We start from the raw sequence: 23,848 nt of genomic DNA on the forward strand, positions 1-23,848 counted from the left end.
TGCAGACAGCTGGCCAGCTGTGGGCCACAGGGAGCCCCGGGTGAAGGCTTCACACTGAGCAGTGATCCCTGGCCAGTCGGTCACAGGGACAGTTGCTAAATACCAGGGACCCAGGAAATACCCCAACAATCTGGAGCAAAGAGGTCTAGGGCACAGCTGTTGGCTGACACATCAGTACACCCAGCCTCCCACACATGGATCTAGTCACCTCCTTCAGAGGACACACATAAGCACGCCGCAGGTGTACAGGTATGTGTGAGCACACACATTTATTTGCATAAAATTCCTCATAGCACTTTCCCCTATAATTTTATAATCCAGAAGAAAAAGGATTTAATAAAGTATTTCATCATGCTAAGTTTAAAAAAAAAATACAAAAACAAACATCAGGATTACTGACATATACTAATATGCTGAACTGAAAAGTACATACAGGGCTGGACTCGGGGGAGTGCATGCAGCGCTGGTAGCGCCAAGGCCGCAGGTTCGGATCCTATATAGGGATGGCCGTTGCGCTCACTGGCTGAGCATGGTGCAGAACACACCGTGCTGAGGGTTGCGATCCCCTTACCAGTCAAAAAAAAAAAAAAAAAAAAATGAAAAGTACATACAAACCACCTGGCTATCAACACCCATGACTCGATTTACAAGTACGATGACAATTTCGATATGAACATTCTAAGAACCTTCAGGTGGAAGAAGTGCGGCAATGCCACCTCCTCCTGGGGCCTGGCTGGGCAGCTGTCTCTAGCATCCACGGTGATCATACTGCCTGGGCACACAGCCTGGAGGCTTGCCCAGCATACCCAGGAGGAACGCAGGGTGGACATACAGTGCTCAAAGACCCCCAAATTAACATTAAAAACATTTTTAAACTGTTCAAAGTCTATGAAATAAAAAGATCATATTAAAGAGTAAAATCCACTGGTTCTTCAGAGAGAACTTTCCACTGGCGGGGAGATGCTGTTTGGTTGGAGTGTAACACATGGCTGTACCATGAACTGTATTCCGTCCACAACACAAATGACGCATGGTCAACCCTCAGGGTCCTAATAGTCAGCTGTGAAAAGCTGGTGTCAAGTCATATCCGGGCGTCCCTTGCTTGTACTAGCTGATGCTCAGCAGTGGTTGGACAGGCCCTGAGTGAAACTGGAGAGCCATGGGATTGAGAAAAAGAAGAAATGATTTGCACCTCACAAGAGCGAAACGAACAAGGGGATCATGAGGCTGGAGGACAGATCGCTCCTCAGGGGTGTGATGTGTGTTGCCAGAACCCCAGCCAGCCCCACACAACAGTGCCCACTCCTCGGTAGGTGGGCCAAGACACACACACTCTGAAAGCGGTGGCACACGCACAACCCAGACCTTCCTGTGGGTCTCTGAAGGGCAGGATCCCATTCTAGCGAGAAGACCCAGGCACCCACCAGATCTAACTGTGAAAGAGAAATGATTCTTCCCCAAGCCTATACGGCACTTAGTGCAAATTTCCTTTTAAAACAGCTGTAGGTTTCCAAGTAACTTCTAGAACATACAAGAGTTCCAGTGCACACACGTGTGGCTGAACAACATGCAAGCCAGTCCAATTCAGAAATCCTGCAGCTCAGGAATGTTCTGGTACAAATCCAGGGCCTTGGGGTTTGAGAAAGCCCCCCGGTGTTCTACGGCTTTTCCAGCGATGATCTGCTTCACAGCCACTTCCACTTTCTTGCCACTGAGCGTGTACTGCAAGGGGAAGGTGGAGAAAACAAAAACAGCAGTTAAGCCTGGAAGAGGAAAAGAACAACTTAGCTCTGCTGTCCAGGCACATCCTCACCCAAAGGACCCACCTCAGTCTGGAGCACTGATGACCCCCAAGGCTGCCCTGCAGGCATTTCAGGTGGTCTGAAACCACGCACCCAAGTACTCTGGGCAGACATCTGTCCCCTCTACATTTGTGGGGGAAGGGGGTATCTGTTCCTTTGAAAAGCAACTTCAAGGCCCAGTACTTAAAACCAACTTTAACACTCTTCCTAACCTCCCACACTGTCCCAGAATGTCTGTCTAGGAGGTGAGTATGCTTCAAACGTGCTGCAAGGTCACCAGGAGCAAACTGACTTTCCTAATGCCACACACTGATTGGGCCCCATCGTGATCCAGCTGTGTGCTTCACAGCTGAGCTGGCCCTTGGGAGAGCACAGTTGACATCCTGTCCCTGACAGTTTGTGCTCCAGACTGGGAAATAAGACAAGCATCTTTTCCTTAGCACTTCACCTGACCAGGATGAAGATCATAGCTCATTCCTAAATCCCAATAGACACCCTGAGGAAGGATGTTCTCAACAAAGATGTGACTTCCGGCACCACATGTGGGGACTTTGGGTGAATTCCTTAACCTGAGATTGTGTCCTTGACTGTAAATGGGATGACAGCAGCTGTCCCAGAAGGCTGTGGGTGAGAGTATGTGGGTTAATGCACATACAACTTCAGAAGTGCCTAGCTATTACATTTTATGATTTTACTTTTATTTTTATTCCATTTTATCTCTTATCACACTTACTACATTATAGAGACTGTCATCGTTACTTTAGGAGCAGACTGGCTTCCCAGGACTATGGCCAACAGCCACACCAAACTTCCACAAATGTTTCCTCAGACCATCCATCCGCATGAGATGGTGCATTACTTTCTCTCGTAGTCAAACTCTTTCCGAACATCTAAAGTTCCCCCTAACATTTGTGACATGTGTTTCATCTTTCACACAAATGCTCTTTTGGCAGGGTTGGTGAGTTATGGGCCAGGAGACTTCTAGGCAGCAGAGCTTGATGACTTGCCCACACCTTGAGCATTCATCACATGGGTACTTTTTTCTTTTCCTGATATTATGGATTGTGTCCTCCCAAAAGTTTAATGGGTTAGGAGTTTGTTCCCCACCGTGGCAGTGTTAAGAGAGTGGGAAATCTTGTTATGGTAATTGAAAAGTGGGGCCTTGAAGAGGTGATTAGACTGTAGGACTGTGCAGTAGTGAATAGATTAATAATGGTGGTCAGGGGCATGGTTCTAAGAGCTTTAAAAAGAGAGCACATGAAGAGCTCTCTCTCTCTTCTCTGCCATTTTCTGCCTTGTGAGACCCCTGCATTGCTGTTAAAGGCATCATCAAGACAACCTTCACCAGAAGTGTTCCCTGGCCTCCAAAACTGTAAGCAATAAATTCTGTTTTTTTACAAATCACCCAGTTTCAGGTAGTTGTAACAGACTGATACACCTGAGATGTAATTAAAATTCATTTAGAAAATGCAGTTGATGTGTGAACTAATTAAGGATCTAAGCACCAAGCTTCTGAGGGATGGCCTGTTGCTTTAGTGTGGTGTCATTTCCAGCTTTGAGCTGTGCACATCTCATGTGCTTTCTGTGCTGCTTGCCTTCACATAAGAACCCCAAGTAGGGCTCACAGGAGCTCATCACTTATAGCTTCCACTGCTGACAAAGTAAACCAAGCATCATCCAAAGCAATCATACTGCTGTTTCCTCCAGTGACAAGGGAGGGGAAAAGGTAGAAAGCCCCTGGGCTCCTGCACAGTACTCCCCAGATGCACGCATAGCGGCCTCTGGGAAGGGCAGGCCACACACCCCAACTGCAACCCGGGCCAAGATCTGCTGGAATCACGACAGCCATGACTTCCTTGGGCCCTGCAGGAGGAGATCCCTCAAATGCCCCAAGCCCATTACCTCTGAAACAACCCAGAATCCCAAGTCTTTATTCTGGGTTAGTGGAAGGCAGAACTGATTCTGCATACCACTCCCTTGGGCAGACCCTCACTTCTCTGGGTTTCTTCATCTATAAAATGGGTGTGAAAAAGACAAACTTATACCACCTCACCAGGGTGTCAGGAGGACCAGCTACACTCACTTGCTCATTCATTCATTTATTCAGTCATCAGACATGTATGAGCACCTACTGTTTGCCTAAGTAGGCTGCACTCCGGGTAGAAGGGGTGACCCAACAAGGTTCCTGCTCTTAAGGAACCTCCACTCCAGACAGAAAGATATGGACAAGAAACAGTAACCCACCCTCAGTCAGTGGTAAACACTATCAGGGCTAAAGAGAGAGGCCAGAGGGTACTATTTACAACAGAAAATTCAGAGAAAGCCTCTCTGATGTTTGAGCTGGGTGCAAATTAATGTGAAAGTGCTCTATATGCTATAAAGACCCACTCTAAGTATAAATTGATTACAATCAGAGACAGCATGGAAACAGAAGCATTAGGACTAGGTTCTGGGCACATGTGGCCCAGTGCACTCCAAGCAGGCACTGTTATCAACCCATTTTAGAGCTGAGAAAACTGAGGCTCAGGGATGCTAGATCAGTTGCCCAAAGTCACACCTCAAAGGAAGAGGTGCAGCCAGAGCTGAGAGAGCCCTTGTGCATAAAGACCCCCAAAGGAAATGCCAGCGACAATGGTGGTATGAGGGCCTGCGGTACGGACCAGACCCGCCCAGGGCCTCTTTACTCCCAAGGGTCCTTCCACTCCATTTGTGTCTCATTACCTCCCTGGGCAGTAGTAGGCAGGTGAGGGGCTTCTCTCCACATGCTACAGACCAGAGATGGGAGGAGTCCTGCTCATGTAGATGTGGGCTCATGGCTCTTCTGAGCACTCCCCAGGGAATTCTCGTGGCCTCTTGTTCTGACCATGTGCCCGAGGCTCAGGCTTCTCAAGATGGGTGAGGGGGCAGCCCTCCCCACAAACACCATGTGGAGCGTCAGACCTGCACTAAGCCCTCCTACCAAAGCAAGGCCCTAGAACTTTCTGGACGAGACCTCAGTCATACTCCTCTGACACTGAGGGGGGTCTACTTCCCACCAAGGCTGGCTGGGGTCACATCGTGTCACCTTCCCTGCAGAAGCTGGGCCAGACCCACGCCCAGCTCAGTGACACACAGAGCGAGTCCTCTCCTAAACGCTCCATTAGTCCAGACCACAGGGTCTGAAAATATAAGGGCACTTGAAAAATCTCCAATAACCCTCAAAATGACTATAGGGAGCAATAAGACTCAGGAGAAGACAGCCTCTGGGAAGAGGAGAGCCCAGAACCCAGCAGGGCACCCTAACGGCAAGCTGCTGAGAGCCAGGGGGAGGTGGAGAGAAAGGCTGTCAGTTTTCTCTCTCTTCATAAGCTGTTCCACTGCCCTCCCAAGCAGATACAGTTTGGGAATCACTATTTTGGCAGCAAAGGACAGAGGCTCTTTTTCAAAAAAATAAAGCCAAGGGGACAAAAATCAAACTCTAGTTTCCTAAAACGTCCCAGATACAGATGGAACTGATTCACTGGAGGAAATCTTTAGACCCTCATGAGAAAAAGATAGTGGGTCACTGATTAGAGAAGAGCCTCCTCTCCCTGACAGTGCCAAAGTCTCCAGTCACCAAGAGGCACCAACAAAAGGAAGAGACAGCTGGAAAGTGCCCAAGCTCAGAGGCTCCTCCTGTGCATAATCAAAGTGAAAAGGAACTATGTGGTCCCTACAGAAAATAAAGAGACCAATTCTGAACATATGGGCAGGTGGCTGGGAGAAGGGGGAAGCAGGTGACCCAAGTTGGGGAAGAAAAAGAAAGAGGAGGCTGATCCAGGGAGGATCGGGCATCACACGCGGTAGATGCACCTTGAGCACCTGCACGCAGGAGGCATCCTGAGCACCCATGTGCAAGAGGTGCCTTAAGCACCTGTATGCAGTAGGTGCACCTGGAGCATCCACGTGCAGGAGGCACCTTGAGCACCCCCACCCCCCTCACTCCTGGACAGGTTGTTTTAAAGATATTGAAAGAGCTTGTTCTTTCACAAAAAGAATGATCTAGGTATGCTCAGGGTTTCAAAGTCAATGGCATCGATATATTAAGTTTCCAAGAAGCTGTGTTTCCTGGTAAATCCCATCTCTAACTGCACCTCACATACTCATCCCTACTCCTGGGGGACGTTAAAAATCCCCCTCAGTTGTACACCAGGTTAGTGTTTGCTCCTGTCTTCTCCTCAGTGAACAGCGATTATTCAGGCTTCAAATACAGACCACCACGTGTCTGTTTACATGCACACACGTGCAGTTTATCCTCTTGGCTTAGAGGCCCCCGTTGTGCGTGGAATGCAAGTGAAAGCTGTGATCCAGTCTGGGTGAACCTCCTCCCCCACCCAGAATCTAAACAGAGCGTAACAGGAGGAAACAGCCTTCTGAAGACCTGCCTCTAAACAGATTCAAGTCTGGTTTCCACAGGCAGAACTTAAAATTAAAAGGCAAGAGCAACAGCCCCCCAGCAGCTCTTTAAGAAGTTAAAATTAATTTTCTCATTAGTAATTTTGAGAACATACTAAAACCACATTGGGGAAAAGCCAATTGGACCTGCAGGCCGGGCCTGCTAACCCCCTGAACACCAGTATTTAGCACAAGTTGCTTTAAATGCCATCTTACGAAGGGTGGAAAATAGACAGTGGGGAGAAAAAGAAGCAGTTGCCAGGCAACGTGGACAAACTATATATAAAACATGAGCAAGCCACTTAGAGGCCGAGACTTCTTGAAGTGTCTGGGCTCAGGGGAGGTGACAGCAGTCTCATCCTATACAAGTGGCAGGAGACAGGCCATACCGGGATGCCCTTGGTTTCCAAGATGAGGCTGGGGATGTGTCGTGCAGACAAGCCCACACGGATGGCCTCACGGATCCTCTTCACCAAGTCAGGCCGGAATACATGCCCAGAAGCCATCTTCAGGAAGAGGAGCACCCTCTCCTCCCCATCCTTGTTATACTGGGGGACACACAGGCTGTCCATCACCTCCTCAAAGGCTTCCACTGTGGAGACAGGAGGAGGGCCACACTCACGCACATTCCCACAGGTCCAGGGTTAGCCTCAGCCAGAGACTCCTCACACCTACCCAGCAAGAGGGGTGAGGGTGCTGGGCCACCCAGTCCTGAGTGGGGGATGCCTGTCTCCCTCAGCCCACGGGGAAGAGTGCCTGGGGAACACTGGTCCAGGGAGCCGTCTAACAAGCAGAAGAAAACCTGTCACTGGGAAGACAGTCAGAGGAGCTTCAGCTTTATTTGGATTGGGCGATGTTTCTCAAGGAGGCTGTGTGTAGGCCTTACCTACTCCATGAGAAATTAATTAAAACTAAAAAGGAAGCAAGTGTCTGTGGTGGGGACTCCACCGGAGGGAGGCACAAAAGCCAGCATCAACCAGATTTGGATTTCTGCACCCTGGCTGCACAAACAACCTGGACATAACTCTGGGACTCTGACCTAAGCCCTAATGTATGAGGCCACCTCCCAGGAAGGCAAACTGCATGGACTGGGCTGGGCTCGGGTCCCTGGCTGGGCAGTTCTGAAGTCCCACGGGCCTACACTGTCTGTACTTGGTGTCTTGCATGGTGCTCTGTGTCCTTTGGCAATCCTGCAACCTCTCTGTGCTTCTGTTTCTTCACTCTTAAAGAGGAGACAATTAACTAACCTGACTGAGCTCACCATGAGGATGAGACGTAACAGGGAAGAGGATGGGTCAAGTGACCTTAAGAATCCGATTCTGGGGTTTTCAGAACTATAGCAATGTGGATGAGGAATGTTCTGGAAAGGAGGACATACTCATAAACGTCCATTCTCATGCCAGAGGCAAATGAGCAGTCACACAAGAAGGTGGGAATCTTGGAAATCTGAGTCTCCTACTAGGGCGTCCTGGGTGACTCAAGAATAGCTCAGGGAGAAAGGAAAAGTCATACCAATGTTGTAGATTTCAGAGCTGCCAAACCGTACTCCATTGGGGTTGAGCGTACCATCACTGGAAAGAGAGACGGGGTCAGGAACACACAGCAACTCTGCAGCAAGCATGTCCCAGAGAGGGGACTAGAGGAGAGCAGTCACCCCTTTCCACATGGCAACCCCCCTGCCCAGTCAGGAAAGGCTCCCCCCCAGCTCTTTCCCTTTTTCTCACACTGAACTTAAAGTCAGACTTCAAGGGAGTCCCCCCCAAGTGGAAACACCTGCCGCCTCACTGCCCCTTCCCACCTGTACACATGTCGCTCCTTCCCGGGTACAGATACTGGCTATGCCTTTGCCATGGGCCTCCTATTCTGACACCCCCACCCCTGTAGGGCATGGAAACATGGACCGGGCCCAGACACAGCCATCTGGAAGCTGACACAGGAACGCCTCACTGCAGGAAGGGCCCAAGACGGGGAATAGTCAGCCCATGCCACAGGCTGAGCAGATGAGGGGCCCGGGACGCTTCTTTGGAGGGGTCTTCAGTCAGAGGGGTGGCATGGGCAAGGGCACGGAGCACCCGGGGGAGGTGTGTATGGTAGGGTGCGCAGGAAGAGGATCACTCACTCTCAAAGGAAGCTCCCCCCCAGATGCCTCCAGAAGTGAGGGCTCTAGGGAGGAGAAGCCAACCCCGCAGAGCTCTCACCTCCGGCCAAGCATGATGATGCCCCCGGTCTTGGGGTTGATTCTACAGTAGTCGCCATGTGCCCAGATACCTGCAAGGAAGGCAGGGGTACTCGGTCACAATGAGAAGGGTCGTGACAGGTGACCTGGACAGATGGCTGGGCTGGAGTAGGCAAAACAGCAAGGAGATGCTAGTCAACAGACATTGCCAAAGCCCAGAAACAGGGAGGTGCTGGGGCTGGAGACCCACATGACTTGGGGGAGAAGTGACCAGAAAGCTCCTGCCCCAAGGAGCATGCCCTCTCGTGGGGGCCACCACCCTTCCAGCTCTGACACCTGCTGGCATGTGAGAAGTACCACTCCTGCAGGCACCAACAAGGCCACGGGGATTCAAGCAGGACAAGACCGACCTCAGCACTGACACTGGAGGTGAATGGAGTACTTGGAGGAGGGCACTCTGAGTGGAGGGTGGCAAAGAGCCCAATCTGGGAATGGGATAAACAAGAGGCATGACCAGGCAGGCGACTACTACACCGGTCCCAGCAATGCAGGCCTGAACATTAGCCACGTGCACAGAGAGACAATTAACAGGTTAAAAAAAAAAAAAAAAAAAAAAAAACCCAGGGGACAGGGAGGGCAGGAGAAGAAGAAAGCACCAGAGGTGACACTCGCACCAGCACCGCACCACCGTGCCATCCTTATGCGGTCAGCAGGCCACGTGTACAGCTGGGACCTGGACTGGAGATGTTCAGAGGGAGCAAAGTTAACAGACCCAAAGGGATCAACACTCTAGCTATGGACATAACTTGGCTTTTTCAACATCTAAGAGGAAAGGTTGTTCCTTTGCTATGTCCTCCACTCAGACACTTACAGTAAAGAGGAGCCGCACCATACAGCAATGAAGCCATCAGAGGCCTCCTTCTGCAAGTAGTACCAGCCCCTGATCAGCCACGCTAATGGAGGGGAACTGGCTGCATGTAATGAAAAGTACATGTCCACGGACTCTGCAACGACTTGGAAGTTGCCGGCCGCAGCAGCAGACTGGCCTCCTGAAATAAGTCTCAAGGAGTTCCTGCAGTCCAGGAAGGGAAAATGCTAAATAGAACCAGCTTCAACACCTTCACTCATAGGCGGCATCCTCAAGAAAGCACCTCTTCCCTCCTGGTTCTGCTGACACCACTTCTCCAGCACTTCTCGACTGTGAGTGTGCCAACCCAAAAAGCTTGCGACTTGCCCATGAGCTGCCACCCCCAGCAACGACGAACTCCATCTATTCACTCACTCATTCGGTGTCATGAAGGAGCCACTATTACAAGCCACGACCCTTCTAGCAGACGAAGGCCAGGTCATCCGTCTGCAGGAAGTGTGCAGCCCTCGGGAGGCAATTCAAGGAAAACAAAATGGGTCATAAGCTATTCACACTGACGCAAAAGAGAACTGCAGACCTTGAGGTCTTTCTTCCCTCCTCCCAACCTAACTAATAAAACTGATTATTTGTAATTGGACTTTTAAAGATCCACATACAGAAACAAGAAAAACAATCCATCCATTGGCTTTCACGTAACATGCCAAGTTTCTGCAGAAGTACATCTGTGTGGCCACTCAGAGAACCAGGGTCATGAACAGCCAGCTGGGAGACAAGAGAGCCCAGAGCCTGTCCCACCCATCTGGAGACTGTTTTTCATTTTAGAATGTTAGTGCCAGGATCAATAGTTTGTTTTGTTGGGAGTGAGGTCTCCCCTGAATTTGATGGAAATTTCTGGGGTTTGTGGGCCCTAATCACTGAGGTCCTGGAAACGCAGAGAAGGAAGATGCAAACCCACCCTGAAGAAATTTTCTGTTGTGAAAACATTCCCCCCTAAAACACCTCGATCTCAAGCAAAACAAAGCCAAGAGGACAAATCCACAAGTGGCTGCTGGCTTTGGTGCGCTGTATAGGAAATGGCTCAATCATAAAACAAGTAACAAAAGCAAAGTCCTCCTTTCCACTACAAACGTAAGAAAGACTTAGATCATTCAGATGCTTCAAAGCACTAATTTCTGCTCTAAGTTTCCTGGAAGCTGAGGCAAAAACGGAAATACCATGGGTACAGACGGCTGCAGATGACACAGAAGACCAGGCTTGTTTGGAATTTGTCACCTGCAATGATCCAGATTTTCTTAAGCCTGCTTTTAATCCCTTTTTAAACATTTACTAGGTTTTTTAAAATAGTAAAAAGGCATGAAGAAAACCAAAATGGCTCATAATCCCACACTCATATACCCCTTGTTCAATTTTTTTTTTTTTTGCCCCACATTCAAGACACACTTGTCTGTTTATTCACACTATCGCACTGACATATTTTTCTAAAATTTACACAACAGGGATGCCATGCTCTCTGTTCTGAACTCTCATTTTTCACTTAATAATTTCTTGGATGCCTTTTCATACCAGCACGTGGCCCGTTTACATTTTCACCTGGCATAATTTTTCGAGGCAATAATGTCTGTAAATCTACTCCCCACTGTAAAAAGGAAGACTTTGCTTTTGTTGCTTTGTTTTACCATTGAGCCATTTCCTATACAGTCTAAGATTCTCCTAATGCTGACACCTGAGGCCAGTCTAAGTTCCACCTACATTCACCTATTCCATGACCAACAGCTTCAGATCCCACTATCTCATCTGTCTTCGTCTTTCTGTATTTAGTCATCTCTCTCACCTACTCCCAGGAAGTATTTGAGAAAGCTGCCTATAAAACCCGCATCATGATAGGATTATTAAAAGAGAATCAGAAACTTTGCCCCAGGGGGTAAGAGGACTACTACAACAAAGCAATGATTCCAGCTCTGAGTTTCCTGGTAGACAGAGCAAAAATGGAAATGTAACAGGTCACAAATTATTTGTCTTCTCCAAGGAGGAATATCAGAGCTTCAAAAAGAGAAAAATTTATTGTGAAATTAATCCTGAAAGGCATTTATCACATGAACCCTTGCGTATGTGGAAAGAGCAACAGAAAAGACAGTTTCCACAGAGCAATGTTGCAGAAGAAGGGCTACCATTTCTTGGATGGATCCTCAAGCTAAGGGTCTAATACTTTTGGCCTCCCTTCATAACACAGGAGCCCCCACCCTCTTCTGCAGGGTCATCTGAGAAGTGTTGCTCCCCATAAGCTCTCGCTACTCTACATTCAGCTATCTGGATAACTACATGCTGGCAAGAGCCCCAGTGTTGCTTAAATGCAGGTCTCCAGTAAAACCTGAGCCACATCTGGAGGATGCTCCGCGACACCTGCATGGGAGGTGTTATGCCAGGTATGATGGCTTTTACACATGGCATGCGAACATGCAAAGCCAAGTTGAGAAACAGGAAGTCTCCCCAGCAGATTCTCCCACCAATGGTCACTTGCTGTCTTTCTGATTCTCCACATACGGTTTATGCAAAATCCAATTACCTTTCTACAGACTGCAGAAAGCAAGTAGTTGGTATAAATAACTCTGGAACAGAAGGTTTGCTAGATTATGAATTATATAGCAGCAATAACTCAAAGTTGCTTATGAAATAAGAGGGTGGCAAGAATCAGAGCTTTAAATAAGACTTCTCTGCTTTGGGGTGAGGCGCCGCTCAGAAGGTAAAGGGCGAGGGTGTCAGTCTGCATGAGAGTGACGTGTTTGATTGCAAATCATCCCACCACACAAGCACTCCTCCTCCATCATCTCCACGAGGACAAGGTAACAGTGTGAGAGACGCAAAGGAAGAGACCAGAGGCAGACACCTCCCCCACACGCCCTTTCTCTCTGAACAGGCAGACCTGGCCCTGATCCAGTAAGCAGGTTCTCTGGCCTCTCATAATCAAGTCAGGGGCTCAGGCCAGGCCCCAGGAGCAGGGTATGGGGTGCAGGGGCTCTGGGCACAGATTATGGTTGAGATTCAACTAAACCCAGATTACAGTTTCACAGGATGGCAGATGACAAGATATTGATCAAAAATTCATTATCACGCCACTGGTGGAACAAGATATGAGCGGCTTCTCCGGGCCTTGGTGGGGGGTGGGGGAGGGGGCAGAGGGGAGGCATACTGAATTAGACACAGAAGGCCCAGCCAAGGCAGAGTCTGGGCAACTCTGTGCATCTCTCTGACCTACCTGGGAATTTGGAGAAATATGCGTTCCTATACTTGCTGCCATTCTCGTCGTTCCAGAAGTGCGTGGGCTGGCAGGGAAGTGGCTTAGTACACACCAGCTCACCACTCTCTCCCCAGACGGCCTTTCCTGGTATGGGAAGAATAAAAAAAAAACCCAGTGCACACCACAGCCACACACTCTGCTCACTCTTTCTTTCTTAAGCTATTACTCATGAAATATTCCAAACACGTACAAAGGGACAGAGATGACCCACACTCACATACCCAACATCGCAGCCTCAGAAAGCAACCATTCCTCCCCAGATGGATCCCCCTTCCTCCAAGTGCCCCACATTCTCTTGAGTGTAGTGTTTGACTACTCCTCTCCGTGTATTAACACTTTTACTATATCCTGTGCACTCCTGAAGAGCATGCACTGTCATTTTGCGTGGTTTTGAACCGTGTAAGTGGTATCACGTTGCATGTGGCCAGCGCCGTGCTTCACCCGCTCGGCATAACACCTGGTTGGCTCATCCATGCCCCTGCCTGTCACTCTGGTTCATTCACTCTCATCGCTTGGTTACTCTCCACGTGTGATCACAGAGTTTATTCCTCCTGACGATGGGCATTTGTATTGTTTCCAATTTTGTTTTCTACTGCAAATCACGGGGCTAGAGGCATTCCTGCATATATTACCTTGTCATATTTGTTGCACATATTTCTCCCAGGAGTGGATTCCTGGATCGCCACGTACATACATGTTCAACTTTACTATCACCAAATTGCACTCGCCCCTAGGAGAGCAGCCAGATTTCTAGCCACCAAGCACAGCACATGCAGAGATCAATGAGAGAGGGTGGGAGAGTATCCCTTCCATTGCTAGGCCCTTGGACGTGGTAAGCCGGCCGGTGCCCATTTATTCAGCACCTTCCACGGGCAGAGCACAGTACGCTTGCATTACGGAAACCATCATCTCCACCGTACACTGCATGAGGCTCCTGACTTTTCCAATTTCTTTCACTTCTGCTAGCACATTTCATCCCACAATGTCCTCGAGATAGAAGCCAGACAGATAATTTTCTGTGCATCTGAGAGCTGGATAGTCACCTGTTTCTCTCTGCCTGGAGCATTTCCCTCCTGACCAACCCCAAGAGAAATGGTTTAGACAGATGGAAAGAAAACAGACTTATGGACCAGAGGAACTTTTATAAGCAAATCACTCTCTGGACAGCAAAAGGGAAAGGCCCTCTTCTGAAAATGAGTACCAATTTTCAGGAAGGTCACTGGCAACGTTTTCTATGAACTGCCCAGGCTGCCAGGCCCTAGCTTGGTGTGGCCACCACTGCTGCCATCTCTCCGTCTTCCTTACAAAAGCAGGGTGGGCATAACCTTCTCATTCACTTGGCCAGAGTAAAATGATGGCAGCAGCAGTCCAGACCGTTTAAATCCAGGAGCTTGTACAGTGCACACACCACATGCCAGGCCCTGTTTGGTGCTGAGAACACGAACTGGCTTTGCTATTTATGGCCGATGGTCACTATGGGCTATGAAGCAAAGGCTCATTCTGATGCTAGCAGAGAATCCAGCACCCTGGTACCCCACTGGACCCTCCCCAAGGGCAGAGCATCAACCTGCCTCAGTGGCATCTCCAAGGTTCAGATTTGGGGCAACAACTGCCCGCCCGCTGTTTCTGAGAACACAGCTCTCCACCTGTGCTCCAGCCCAACCCCTACCTCTCAAGGGCTAAGGACAGGAGCCCAGTGGTTGCTAAACCAGGCTGGAGGAGAAGAAATCACTCTGCAAGTGACAGGGGCCGCCCCTCTCAGACAGAGCTAGTTTGGAGAACTACCATCGAGCAAAGTTCCATATCCAAGCACTTCCAAGTTACTATTCACACCTAGTCACAGAAAGAAAAACTCAGTGAAGCCGTCACCTTCCTCATTCCATGCTTCCACAGCCATTCCCAGGTTCCGGGCCTGAATCTCCCCTTTATAGACAGGAACAGAAGAATTCTGGCCCATGAAGCAGGAGATGATGTCAGTGCCACCTGCGAGCAGTAACAAAAGGAGATTCAAAATTCATAAGACTGAGACAGTGCTTATTTTTTTTATTAGTGAACAACAAGGGAAAAAAAACCCAAAAGGACAAATATCTACTCTCCTCGGATAAATACTGAAAAGATCCCAGATGGTTTGAGCTTTTCAGAGAGAAAAGGGGGAGGTGATTTAGATACTGGCACGAACCTCCCAAACCTGGTGATTTATTTTTGACAGAGTCTTCCTGCTAGAGGATACTCTAAACAAATGACCTCTCAAAGACTTAGGATCGCAGCAAATGGCACTTCGCCCTGTTGTATCTATCCTGCAGCACTGCCCAGGCAGACTAGTCAGATGGAAAGGCTCATTTGCTGTGGTTTACAGTCACTTCATCCTTAGAAAAACAAACTCTCCCAGGTGCAAGGACCATGGGGTGCCAGGGAGATCACACCAGATGGAAAACACTCCTGTTTCAGGAGGGACCTCGAAGTGGAGTCAGACTCCAGGGGCCACCAAACAGGGGAACAGCATGAACCCTTGAACCTAGACCCACCACTGCCGACAACTGATGACCGTCTCCTCACACCAACACCCTGTGCGGGTGGGGAACCCATAGCTGCAGGGCAGGGAGTGCCGGGAGCACAGACTCACACACACAGGCACACATACAGAGGCACACACAGGTGCACACACACAGGTGCACACTTACAGGTGCGCACACAGTGCACACCACACACAGGTACACACACAGGTGCACAATCACAGGTGCGCACGCACACAGGCGCACACCCCACACAGGCGCACACATAGTGCACGCCACACGCAGGTGCACACACGCAGGCACATGCCCCATACAGATGCACACCCCACAGAGATGCACACTCACACACAAGTGCAAAACCAGCAGGGCTGGGGACACTCAACCCCAGCACTCAGCGGAGGAAAGCAGGTAAGGGGGTGCAGGTGGGAGGTCTACCAGGAGTTTAGGCGATGAACGTTCCTTGCTGCCGCCTCAGCTCAGTGACATGTCTATGCTGCTCTTTACGCAGTAGACCCCCTTATCCTCAGGGTATATGATCCGAGACCCCCAGTGGATGCCTAAAACCATGGATAGTACCCAACCCTGTATATCCTGTGTTTTTCCCTAAACACATAAGCGTACTTCAAAAAGCTCACAGAAAGATTCGTATTATTTTTTGACCCTATTTTTCCATGAATTGTGAAGTACCTCGTAAATACCTATGATAAACTTGAATTTATAAATGAGACATAGTAAGAGATAAGCAATAACTAATAATAAAATAGAACAATCATAATAATATACTGTAATAAAAGTTACGTGACTGTGCTCTCTCCCCACAAATATCTTACTGGACTGCACTCAGGCAACTAAAACCCCAGAAAGCAAAACCTTGGATAAAGGGGAACTACTGTACTTGTTTGTAAACCTGAGAAACTTTACTCATAATTAAAACAAAATTTCCTTAATTGTGCTGTGTGTATATGAATGGGGGGAGGGAGGAAGAGGTTTCAAGATCTGCATAGTATGACTTAGTATCTCCAAAAACCAGAAGGGCTTGTTTTGGTCTCAACTCTAGGATGACTGATTGTGGCTCTTCCCTCAGGCAGAGAATCAAAATATGATGTCTTTGCTGTCTTCTCCGGCACCTCCTGTCACTGACTGACATGACCATGAGAACTAGCGAGTCCTTTCATTTCTGCCACCACCCAGGCTGGACAGACTCCCAGGCCCCAGCAGCACGAACACCCTCTGCCAAGACTGCTTATGCCACTTCAGAGGGGTGACTGGGACAACAGGATAGTGGCAAGAAGACAGGCCCATATCCTACCTGGTGTGACTGCTGGAGATGCGCTGGGCTGGCCCGGGAAACAACCCTTCCCCACCAGCCAAGCCTCTGGCATGCCCAGATGAGGAAGCTGCTCTGCAGCATGAGAAACTGCTCAGCAGGGCCAGGAGGGGCCAAAGGGAACCTGGGTCCCAGGGGGATTAGGGGGCAGGGCCAACCACCCAGAAACCGTGTGCACATCTAGGGAAAATTTAGAAAGCCTTCAGCCAGCTCCAGGACAGTGCCCAAACTTTCACACAGGAAGGAGGAGAAGAAAACAGCCCGAGACCCCCAGTGTAAGACCAAGGAACTACCTGGAAGGAAGGCGGGCTCAGGCTTCAAGTAAATGGCACCTTTTAAAGAGGTGTTTCAAGAATTTTTTTTTAATTATAAGGAGAAAAATCAGAATTACTGATGTGCAAAAAGAAAAGTGGCCCAAAGATTTCTATGGGCTGCAAGGGAATTAACTCTAAGTCACACTGTTGAGAGGAAGTAAGGTGGGACCTGAAGTCACATCTGTGCAAAAAGGGGGAGCTCTTGCCCCACTTACACACACACACATGCACACATGCTCACCTATGCACAGAATATCTCTGAAAGGAAACAAGGTCACTCCCTTGGGGAAGGGGGAGAGCAGCAATGGGGGTGGGGAGGACTCAGCCTTATTTCCTTTGTGGACTGAATTCTTTACTGCGTGCACAAATAATTGTGCAAAGCACAACTTTACATTAAGAAAAAAATGAGAAAAAAGGCCACTTGTAATCCATACATACAACCCCTTATGTACACACACAAGTGTGTATGTACACATCCATGTATTCCTTTTCTTCAGTCTACAAAACTGACAACTTATAGTTCTGCAATCTACCTTTTTTTTTTATTCAACACATCACAACCATCTTTCAATTGTCAATACATGAGTATCTAAATAAATACTTTCATCCTACCATGTCTAAGGGCTGCATAAATTATGGATGTGCCATAAGTCATTCAATTAACTCCCTTCTATTGGGCATACAGGTAATTTCTACTTTTTAGTAATAAAAATAATGTGGCAATAATCATCCTTATATGCAGGCGATCTTCATTATTTACAGATTATGTACTTGTGAATTTGCCTACTTGCTAGAATTTATCTGTAACCTAAAAATGAATACCAGGGGCACTTCTGTGGTCATTCTCAGACATGCACAGAGCAGTGACAAACTTGAGTCGCCCACGCGCCCAGTCCAGCTGAGGTTGCTCATGGCGCCACTCTGCATTTCTTCCTCAGCTGTCACACACAGGAGACCCCGCGGCCTAGGAAGCTCCAGCTCTGGGGCCAGTTGGCTGCAGTCTGAATCCCAACTCTGGCACCTGTTAGCAGGGCCACCTCAGTCTGAACTTCTTTTTTCTCTTTTGTAAGATAAAGAAAATAGAATCTACCAGGATGAATTGTTTTTAGGATTTAAAATTGTAATCACCATGAGAAGTATGTAGCAGGGGGGAGTGGGGGGGTGTATGGGTGAGAGTATGAGTATGTGTATGCATGTCTGTGTGTCTGTGTCTGTATGTGTGTGTATTTCTCCCTGTGGGGGTGTGTATTTCTCTGTGTGTGCGTATGTGTGTGTATTTCTCCCTGGAACAGTGGCTCAGTATTTGCTAACTCAGTGTTCACAGCGACTTCATAGAACATCACTACCTGGAGTAACAGGGATAGACTGTGCACACTGCATGCCCTGCTGATGTGTCCTCAGGATGAATTCGAATGTGAACATGCTAAGTCAGAGGCTGTGCATGTCATGGGGCCCAGCTTGGCCATCAGGAGGCAAGGTGGGCTGTCCCCACCGCACCAGTACATAGAGCGGGAGCCGTACCTGATATGGAGCCCAGCAGAACGCTGCTCTTGATGTTTTTGTAGACGTACTCATAGCTTTGGGCTTTCAGGGGGGACCCTGTAGACAGGATCATGCGAAGTGTCTGGAGATTGTGGGTTTCCACTAGAGTGAAGGATCACAGAAGATTAAAACTAAATCCAATGCCTTGAGTCTCACCTACATGCAGGAAGAGTCATACGATGGATTTAACTCCCTTGGCTGGCAATACAGGGAACAGGTACATCCTAAGGCAGCTTACCTGGCTTCATGTCTTTATCTTCGAGCACGGACAGCCACTTGGCACCTGTTCCCAAGATGGTGATGCTAAGGGTATGGGTGGGAAAGAAAACACCAGAAACTCTTCAAGGCTCTTGCATATTCCACACACCAAGGCTTTTAAGATTAGTGATTTATTTCTGACAAGTTTGCAAAACCCAAGATACAGTATTTTTCTGGGTTGAACAAATACTTAATATTTACTGGAGGGCGAGTCTTGGCACCTGTTTACTCTGAGGCACAACGTGACAAGTCTTCACGCTGATTCCAGCGTGCAGAGTTGGAGCTTCCTGGCTCCCTCTGACATCTGGCTTTATTTAAAACAACTGTTGTAAATAAAAGAACTTGAACCCACTGTCTTCCCAACTGCACAGTATTTTATCTTGGGGAACTAAAGGAGGTCATACAAGACCCCTCAAATTTCAACCTCACACATTCGTTTTCCAGTGAAGTAGAGAGGGTTATGGAATTCCTCACTTGTTAAAACAGGTGCCATACTTCAAATCTTCAACCCATGCCCTTTTCTTAAACAACCTCGCATTTTTATGAAGCTTAGAAAATTGCAACTCTTCTCGTCTAACGTTTAGAATCGATAGTCCTTTATCCCTGCATTTGCACTCACAGAAAGACACATTGTGTTGCGTATAAATCACTGTTTTCCAGGGGAGCACTACCTAATCTGCTATTTCCTCCCTCGGCTCTTATTCCGCTGCAGTGGCTCTTACTGCCGATTTCCCAACTAAAGAATATTTTCTCTTGGAGGACCAAAGGAAGATATAAAATCAAGACCCCCCCCGTGTCCCTCTGGGCAGTAAAACCTCATCCTCTGCACACTTGGGTGGAGATTCATCGGTAAGACCATCCTGTCACGCCCTGTCTGATGCTGAGAGGCAAAGCCACACAGAACATTCAGGATTCAGGGCCGGCTGGGATGTGAGGTGAATCAACAACAGGGTGCGGCTCCCTCCAAGCAGGGAAGTGGGTTAATGTGGTCCTTGTACCTCCTGTGCCTTTATTCTCCTCACTCCCCCAGGACTACTCTGCCACCACTAAAGCCACCACTCAATCCGCAGGCACCCCCTGGATCACTATGCCCTAGAGATGTCTGGGTTTTTTGGGCAGGGGGATGAGGAATAGGCTCCTCCCACCATCCTCTCAATGCTTATTTCATAAACTCAGAGTCTGATGAACTACTTCAACAACACGTTCAAGGATTAAGGGGTCACCCCTTCAGGGATATCTATATTTTAACAGGATCGGAGACTTCATAACTCTAATGGATCCACCCAGCACTGGACAACAGTGACAGCTTCCAGCTAAGGGTACAGAGCTCTCCAATCACCAACCACACACAAACAACACACGGGTTTTATTCTGCTCATCTCCAACCCTTCAGAAAACTTGATGGCCCTCTGGGGTTCTAAAGCACATTTAAGTCACAGGAAGACTGCAGGCTGAGATCTTGGTGAGATGGCCAAGACTCTGAGAAGGTATGTCCCACGCCTGTGGGTCACAGCCTTGCTTGTCTGAGGAAATGGCAGATTCTTCCATCTATTCCCAAGGCTTGCATAAGATGGTTAAAAACAACATTTAGTTCATATAAGTATGGGAGCCCATGTGTGGAAACTCCAGGCTGCGTCTTATTTTTAGTGAGCACAATAGGGGTTCAACACACAAGAGAAAGAGACAACTTCACAGCTCTCAAGCTGCTGGGACCTGGCACCCCACGCCAGCCCTGCAGCCCTGCGAGGAGCCAGACACCGATCTGCCTCAAGGACAGCCCCTGCTCCCACCCCTACATCGACTCCTCACATTTGGGCCCCAGGAGTCTCCTTCCAGCCTCCCCAATAAACCCACCTCGATCCTACCTCAGGGCCTTGGCACATACTGTTCTACCTGGAACATGTGTCCTTAATCCTGCCACTAGCTCCTAAACATTCAGGCCTCAGCCCAGATGCCATGACCTCCACGAGGACTTGCTGAACCCAGTCTACAGCAGCACTTTCATCATAGCTGAGGTTGTCCCCTTTCTCTTTTCCTTTCCTTCCCATGAGGACAGGGCCCACTCGACCCCATCACTGCTGTGTGCACCAGGGCCCAGCAGGGTGCTTGGCACACAGCAGACTCCAAATGTGCAGGGCATTAAAATGATATTGGCAAAGTGTTGCCCAACCAATTCACTGTCTTGGAATGACGAGCTTGCACTCCTGTGAAGAACCTGACATCTAGAACTATCTTACTACAATGTGCCCATTCGTAGACAGCAACACAGGCCACTTCATACAACTTCTATGCTTGCCATGTTACCAGCAAAACCTGGGCACAGTCCAACCAGCACCGACAGAAGACATGTGCTCAGTGCCTGCTTACTACATGGAACCAGGCCACAGTGCTGGGAACACACTCACACACGTGTGCACACACAAGCGCACATACACACAGGCATACACATACACCACATGCACCCATATACACACACACTCAGCCACCCCTACACACATGCACCACTCACCCATACACACATATACACTCACACCAAATGCACTCTCACACAACCATGCACACATTCATAGTCACACGTGTGCATGTGCACAACACACATTCATGCACTTCCACATATTTTCACACACTTTCACATGCTCACACTTGTGCATACATACGCACACACCCATGTACACAGACATTCACACACACACACACCCGTATGCGTGCACATGCACAGACGCACACTGAGCTGTGTTTTCCGGGGGCCCTTTGTCCTTCGAGTTTGTTAGCACGAGGCCCAGTGATGTACATTTCCTCGCCATCCCTCTTCTGGTAACTACCCTACCCCAGCCTGCCCCACTCCCACACACACCCCAAAATAAAGTTTCTCCACCTGGCACCTGGCTCAGAGGTATGAAGGGTAGAGATTTTAAAGCCATCTAAGTCCCCAGGGGTTTGATTAACCTTTCGCTGGAACCAATCTCATTAGGAAATAACCTTCCTCACTAATAATGTGAGCCAAATGTCAGGATTTAAATATTACCCAGGCCAGGCAAAGTTATATCTAAAATATTAATGGCCAAGGATTTAAAAACATTAGTGGCTCCTTTGGATTCGCCACCATGAATGGATACACACTTGGAGTAATTAGAACGTTTCAGAGCGTGGTTACTTCCAGGCCCCTGGAGCTCTGGTGGCTTTTACATTCTTATTCCTGAAAACACCATCATTAACAGTGACCACGAACCATAGTGGCGAGAATGTGTCAACCAATCATGATTAATTTATCACAAAGTGCTAATGAGACAGGATCTTCTGACGGTTCCTAATGAAGATGATGAGGTGGGGATAGGGTAGAGGCAGGGGCCCATTTCCCTAATGCTCAGGCACCACTAAGGGCCACCGCTCCCTCCAACACAAAAAGACAAGCTCACAGGGCCATAGGGAGGCCAAAGAAAGCTATTCAGAGTGTAGATCTGAAGAGTCGAGAGAACTCTCGGAGACAGGTGGCCACCAGCACCCAGGGACAGCTGAGGACAGGCAGCCCCTCCTCACCACAGGACTCAGCAGAAAGGCTGGTGGAGTCAAAACGCTGCAGACCCCCCAGACACAGGTTCTGCCCCCACCCTTTGTGAACCCATCCACACTCTTCCCTGAACAGGTGTGCACGTCCAGACCTTATCATACTTCATTTTCTTCAAGTTTGGGAACCCTATAGGAAACACTACTCACACTGACCCTCAGGGGCTTCCTGTTTTGAGTTTCTCTGGAGGTTCTTAGATTCCACAATTACAAAAATAAGACCAATGTACAGTATGGTGACTATAGCTAACAACACTGTATTGTACACCATAAATTTGCTATACAGTAGATTTCAGATGCCCTCACCACACTAAAAGTAACTGTGCAAAGTGATGAATATGTTAATTTGCTTAACTAATCATTTCACTATGCATATGTACATCAAACATATACCTTAAATATATAGTTTTTACTAAAAAATGATTTTTTAAAAATAAGATTTTTAAAATAAAAAGTTTTTAAAAGAAAAGAAATAAGATGCCCTTAGATTTTTCAGAGCCCACTCCTGGACTCTGGGGGCAGTCCCCTCATTCTACGTGGAAGAGTCCTGGTCTCTTTGGTTGTCCCTGCTGGTTGCGCCCACCCCATCCCCCACTCCTTGACAACTTCCACTTCTACTTCTGGCACCTCCTGCGCTCTCTCCAAGAGGGGATGTCCAGATGGCAAAGCACTCCGAAGATGGCACCCTACGATGATAGAAGGCAACAGCGACAGCTCGTGTCTGCTTCTCAAGAGGCTTCCTGCTGATGCCTGCTTCACCCTGTCCCCTGAGAGTGACATCTCGGGTACCTACCCTATCCTGTCAACCAGGTCCCAAAGCACGTTGGGCGTCGGGACCAGGGGGGAGCCGTCATACAAGACCACAGATGCTCCCGTGGCGAGAGCGGACACCATCCAGTTCCACATCATCCAGCCGACCTGAAACAAACACAGAAGTGAGGCTTAGGCAGAGCGCAAAGCCCGTTCCCCCAACCTGCCACCCAGCCTCTGGTGCCCCTGGAAAAGCCCTGAAACTGAGCCAAACACAAGTGGGAACTAAGATGTGGAGAGGCACGGGCTTGTGCTGCGGGAGGCTGTGCAAAAATGACTTATGTAGTTGCCTTGGACCCTGGAAAACACCAACCTTTCACCACAAATCAGGCCTTGAATTTTTTGCCATGTGCACATTGCACACACAACAGCTTGAAATGTTTGCCATGTGCCATGTGGCACATGTTGCCATGTGGATTTAAATTATTTCTAATTTTAATTGAAAACTTTTTAATTTAAAATTTTTATAAAGCCAAAAAGGTGTGCACACCTCCACTGACAACACTCCCAACTACAAGTAGTTCTGGAACAAAACACGCACAGTGACAGACAAGAAAGCAGGTGAAAAGTTCCAGCAGGAATCTCGGCTCTGGAGGGCAAACGGGAGCACCCCAATCCCACCACGTAAGCAAGAAGGACACGGGGGACATGCCCCCACCTGGAAAAACTGAAGCCCCAAGGTCAGAATCTCAGAAGGTGGGGACCGGGAGGCCGCGTGGGCAAGCACCCAAGGGGTTCTCAGTACAGCCTGAGTAATAAGCCCCAGACAGGAGCTTGTAGGACACAAGACAGAAATCTAATGGGCAGGCAAAGCAGGGGCCAAGCAAGCAGGTTACCTAAGCCCAAGTGACCCGAGAACTCTCCTCCTTGCCAACCTCAACCTAGGGCTGTCCTCAACCTCCACAGGCTCCAGTGGCCAACCCAATACCCCCGGGAAGACTGACCTCCTTCCCCAGCAGCACCCCA

General features: G+C 48.6%; 1 protein-coding gene across 1 annotated transcript in view; it reads right to left on the reverse strand.

Moving 5' to 3' along the window:
* Positions 1-244: 244 nt before the first annotated feature.
* Positions 245-23,848, reverse strand: part of AACS (acetoacetyl-CoA synthetase) — a 64,452-nt gene continuing 40,848 nt past the window's right edge. Inside the window, exons 10-18 of the mRNA XM_063085776.1 lie at positions 22,866-22,990; positions 18,489-18,553; positions 18,230-18,352; positions 14,424-14,537; positions 12,513-12,638; positions 8,414-8,483; positions 7,728-7,786; positions 6,605-6,807; positions 245-1,722 (exon numbers count right to left, since the gene is read on the reverse strand). Of these exons, the coding sequence (XP_062941846.1) occupies positions 1,585-1,722; positions 6,605-6,807; positions 7,728-7,786; positions 8,414-8,483; positions 12,513-12,638; positions 14,424-14,537; positions 18,230-18,352; positions 18,489-18,553; positions 22,866-22,990 (1,023 nt within the window). The 3' untranslated portion in view covers positions 245-1,584. The remainder of the gene's footprint in view (positions 1,723-6,604; positions 6,808-7,727; positions 7,787-8,413; positions 8,484-12,512; positions 12,639-14,423; positions 14,538-18,229; positions 18,353-18,488; positions 18,554-22,865; positions 22,991-23,848) is intronic.

The sequence above is a fragment of the Cynocephalus volans genome, chromosome 2 (assembly GCF_027409185.1).
Source record: "Cynocephalus volans isolate mCynVol1 chromosome 2, mCynVol1.pri, whole genome shotgun sequence".
Taxonomy (NCBI): Eukaryota; Metazoa; Chordata; class Mammalia; order Dermoptera; family Cynocephalidae; genus Cynocephalus; species Cynocephalus volans.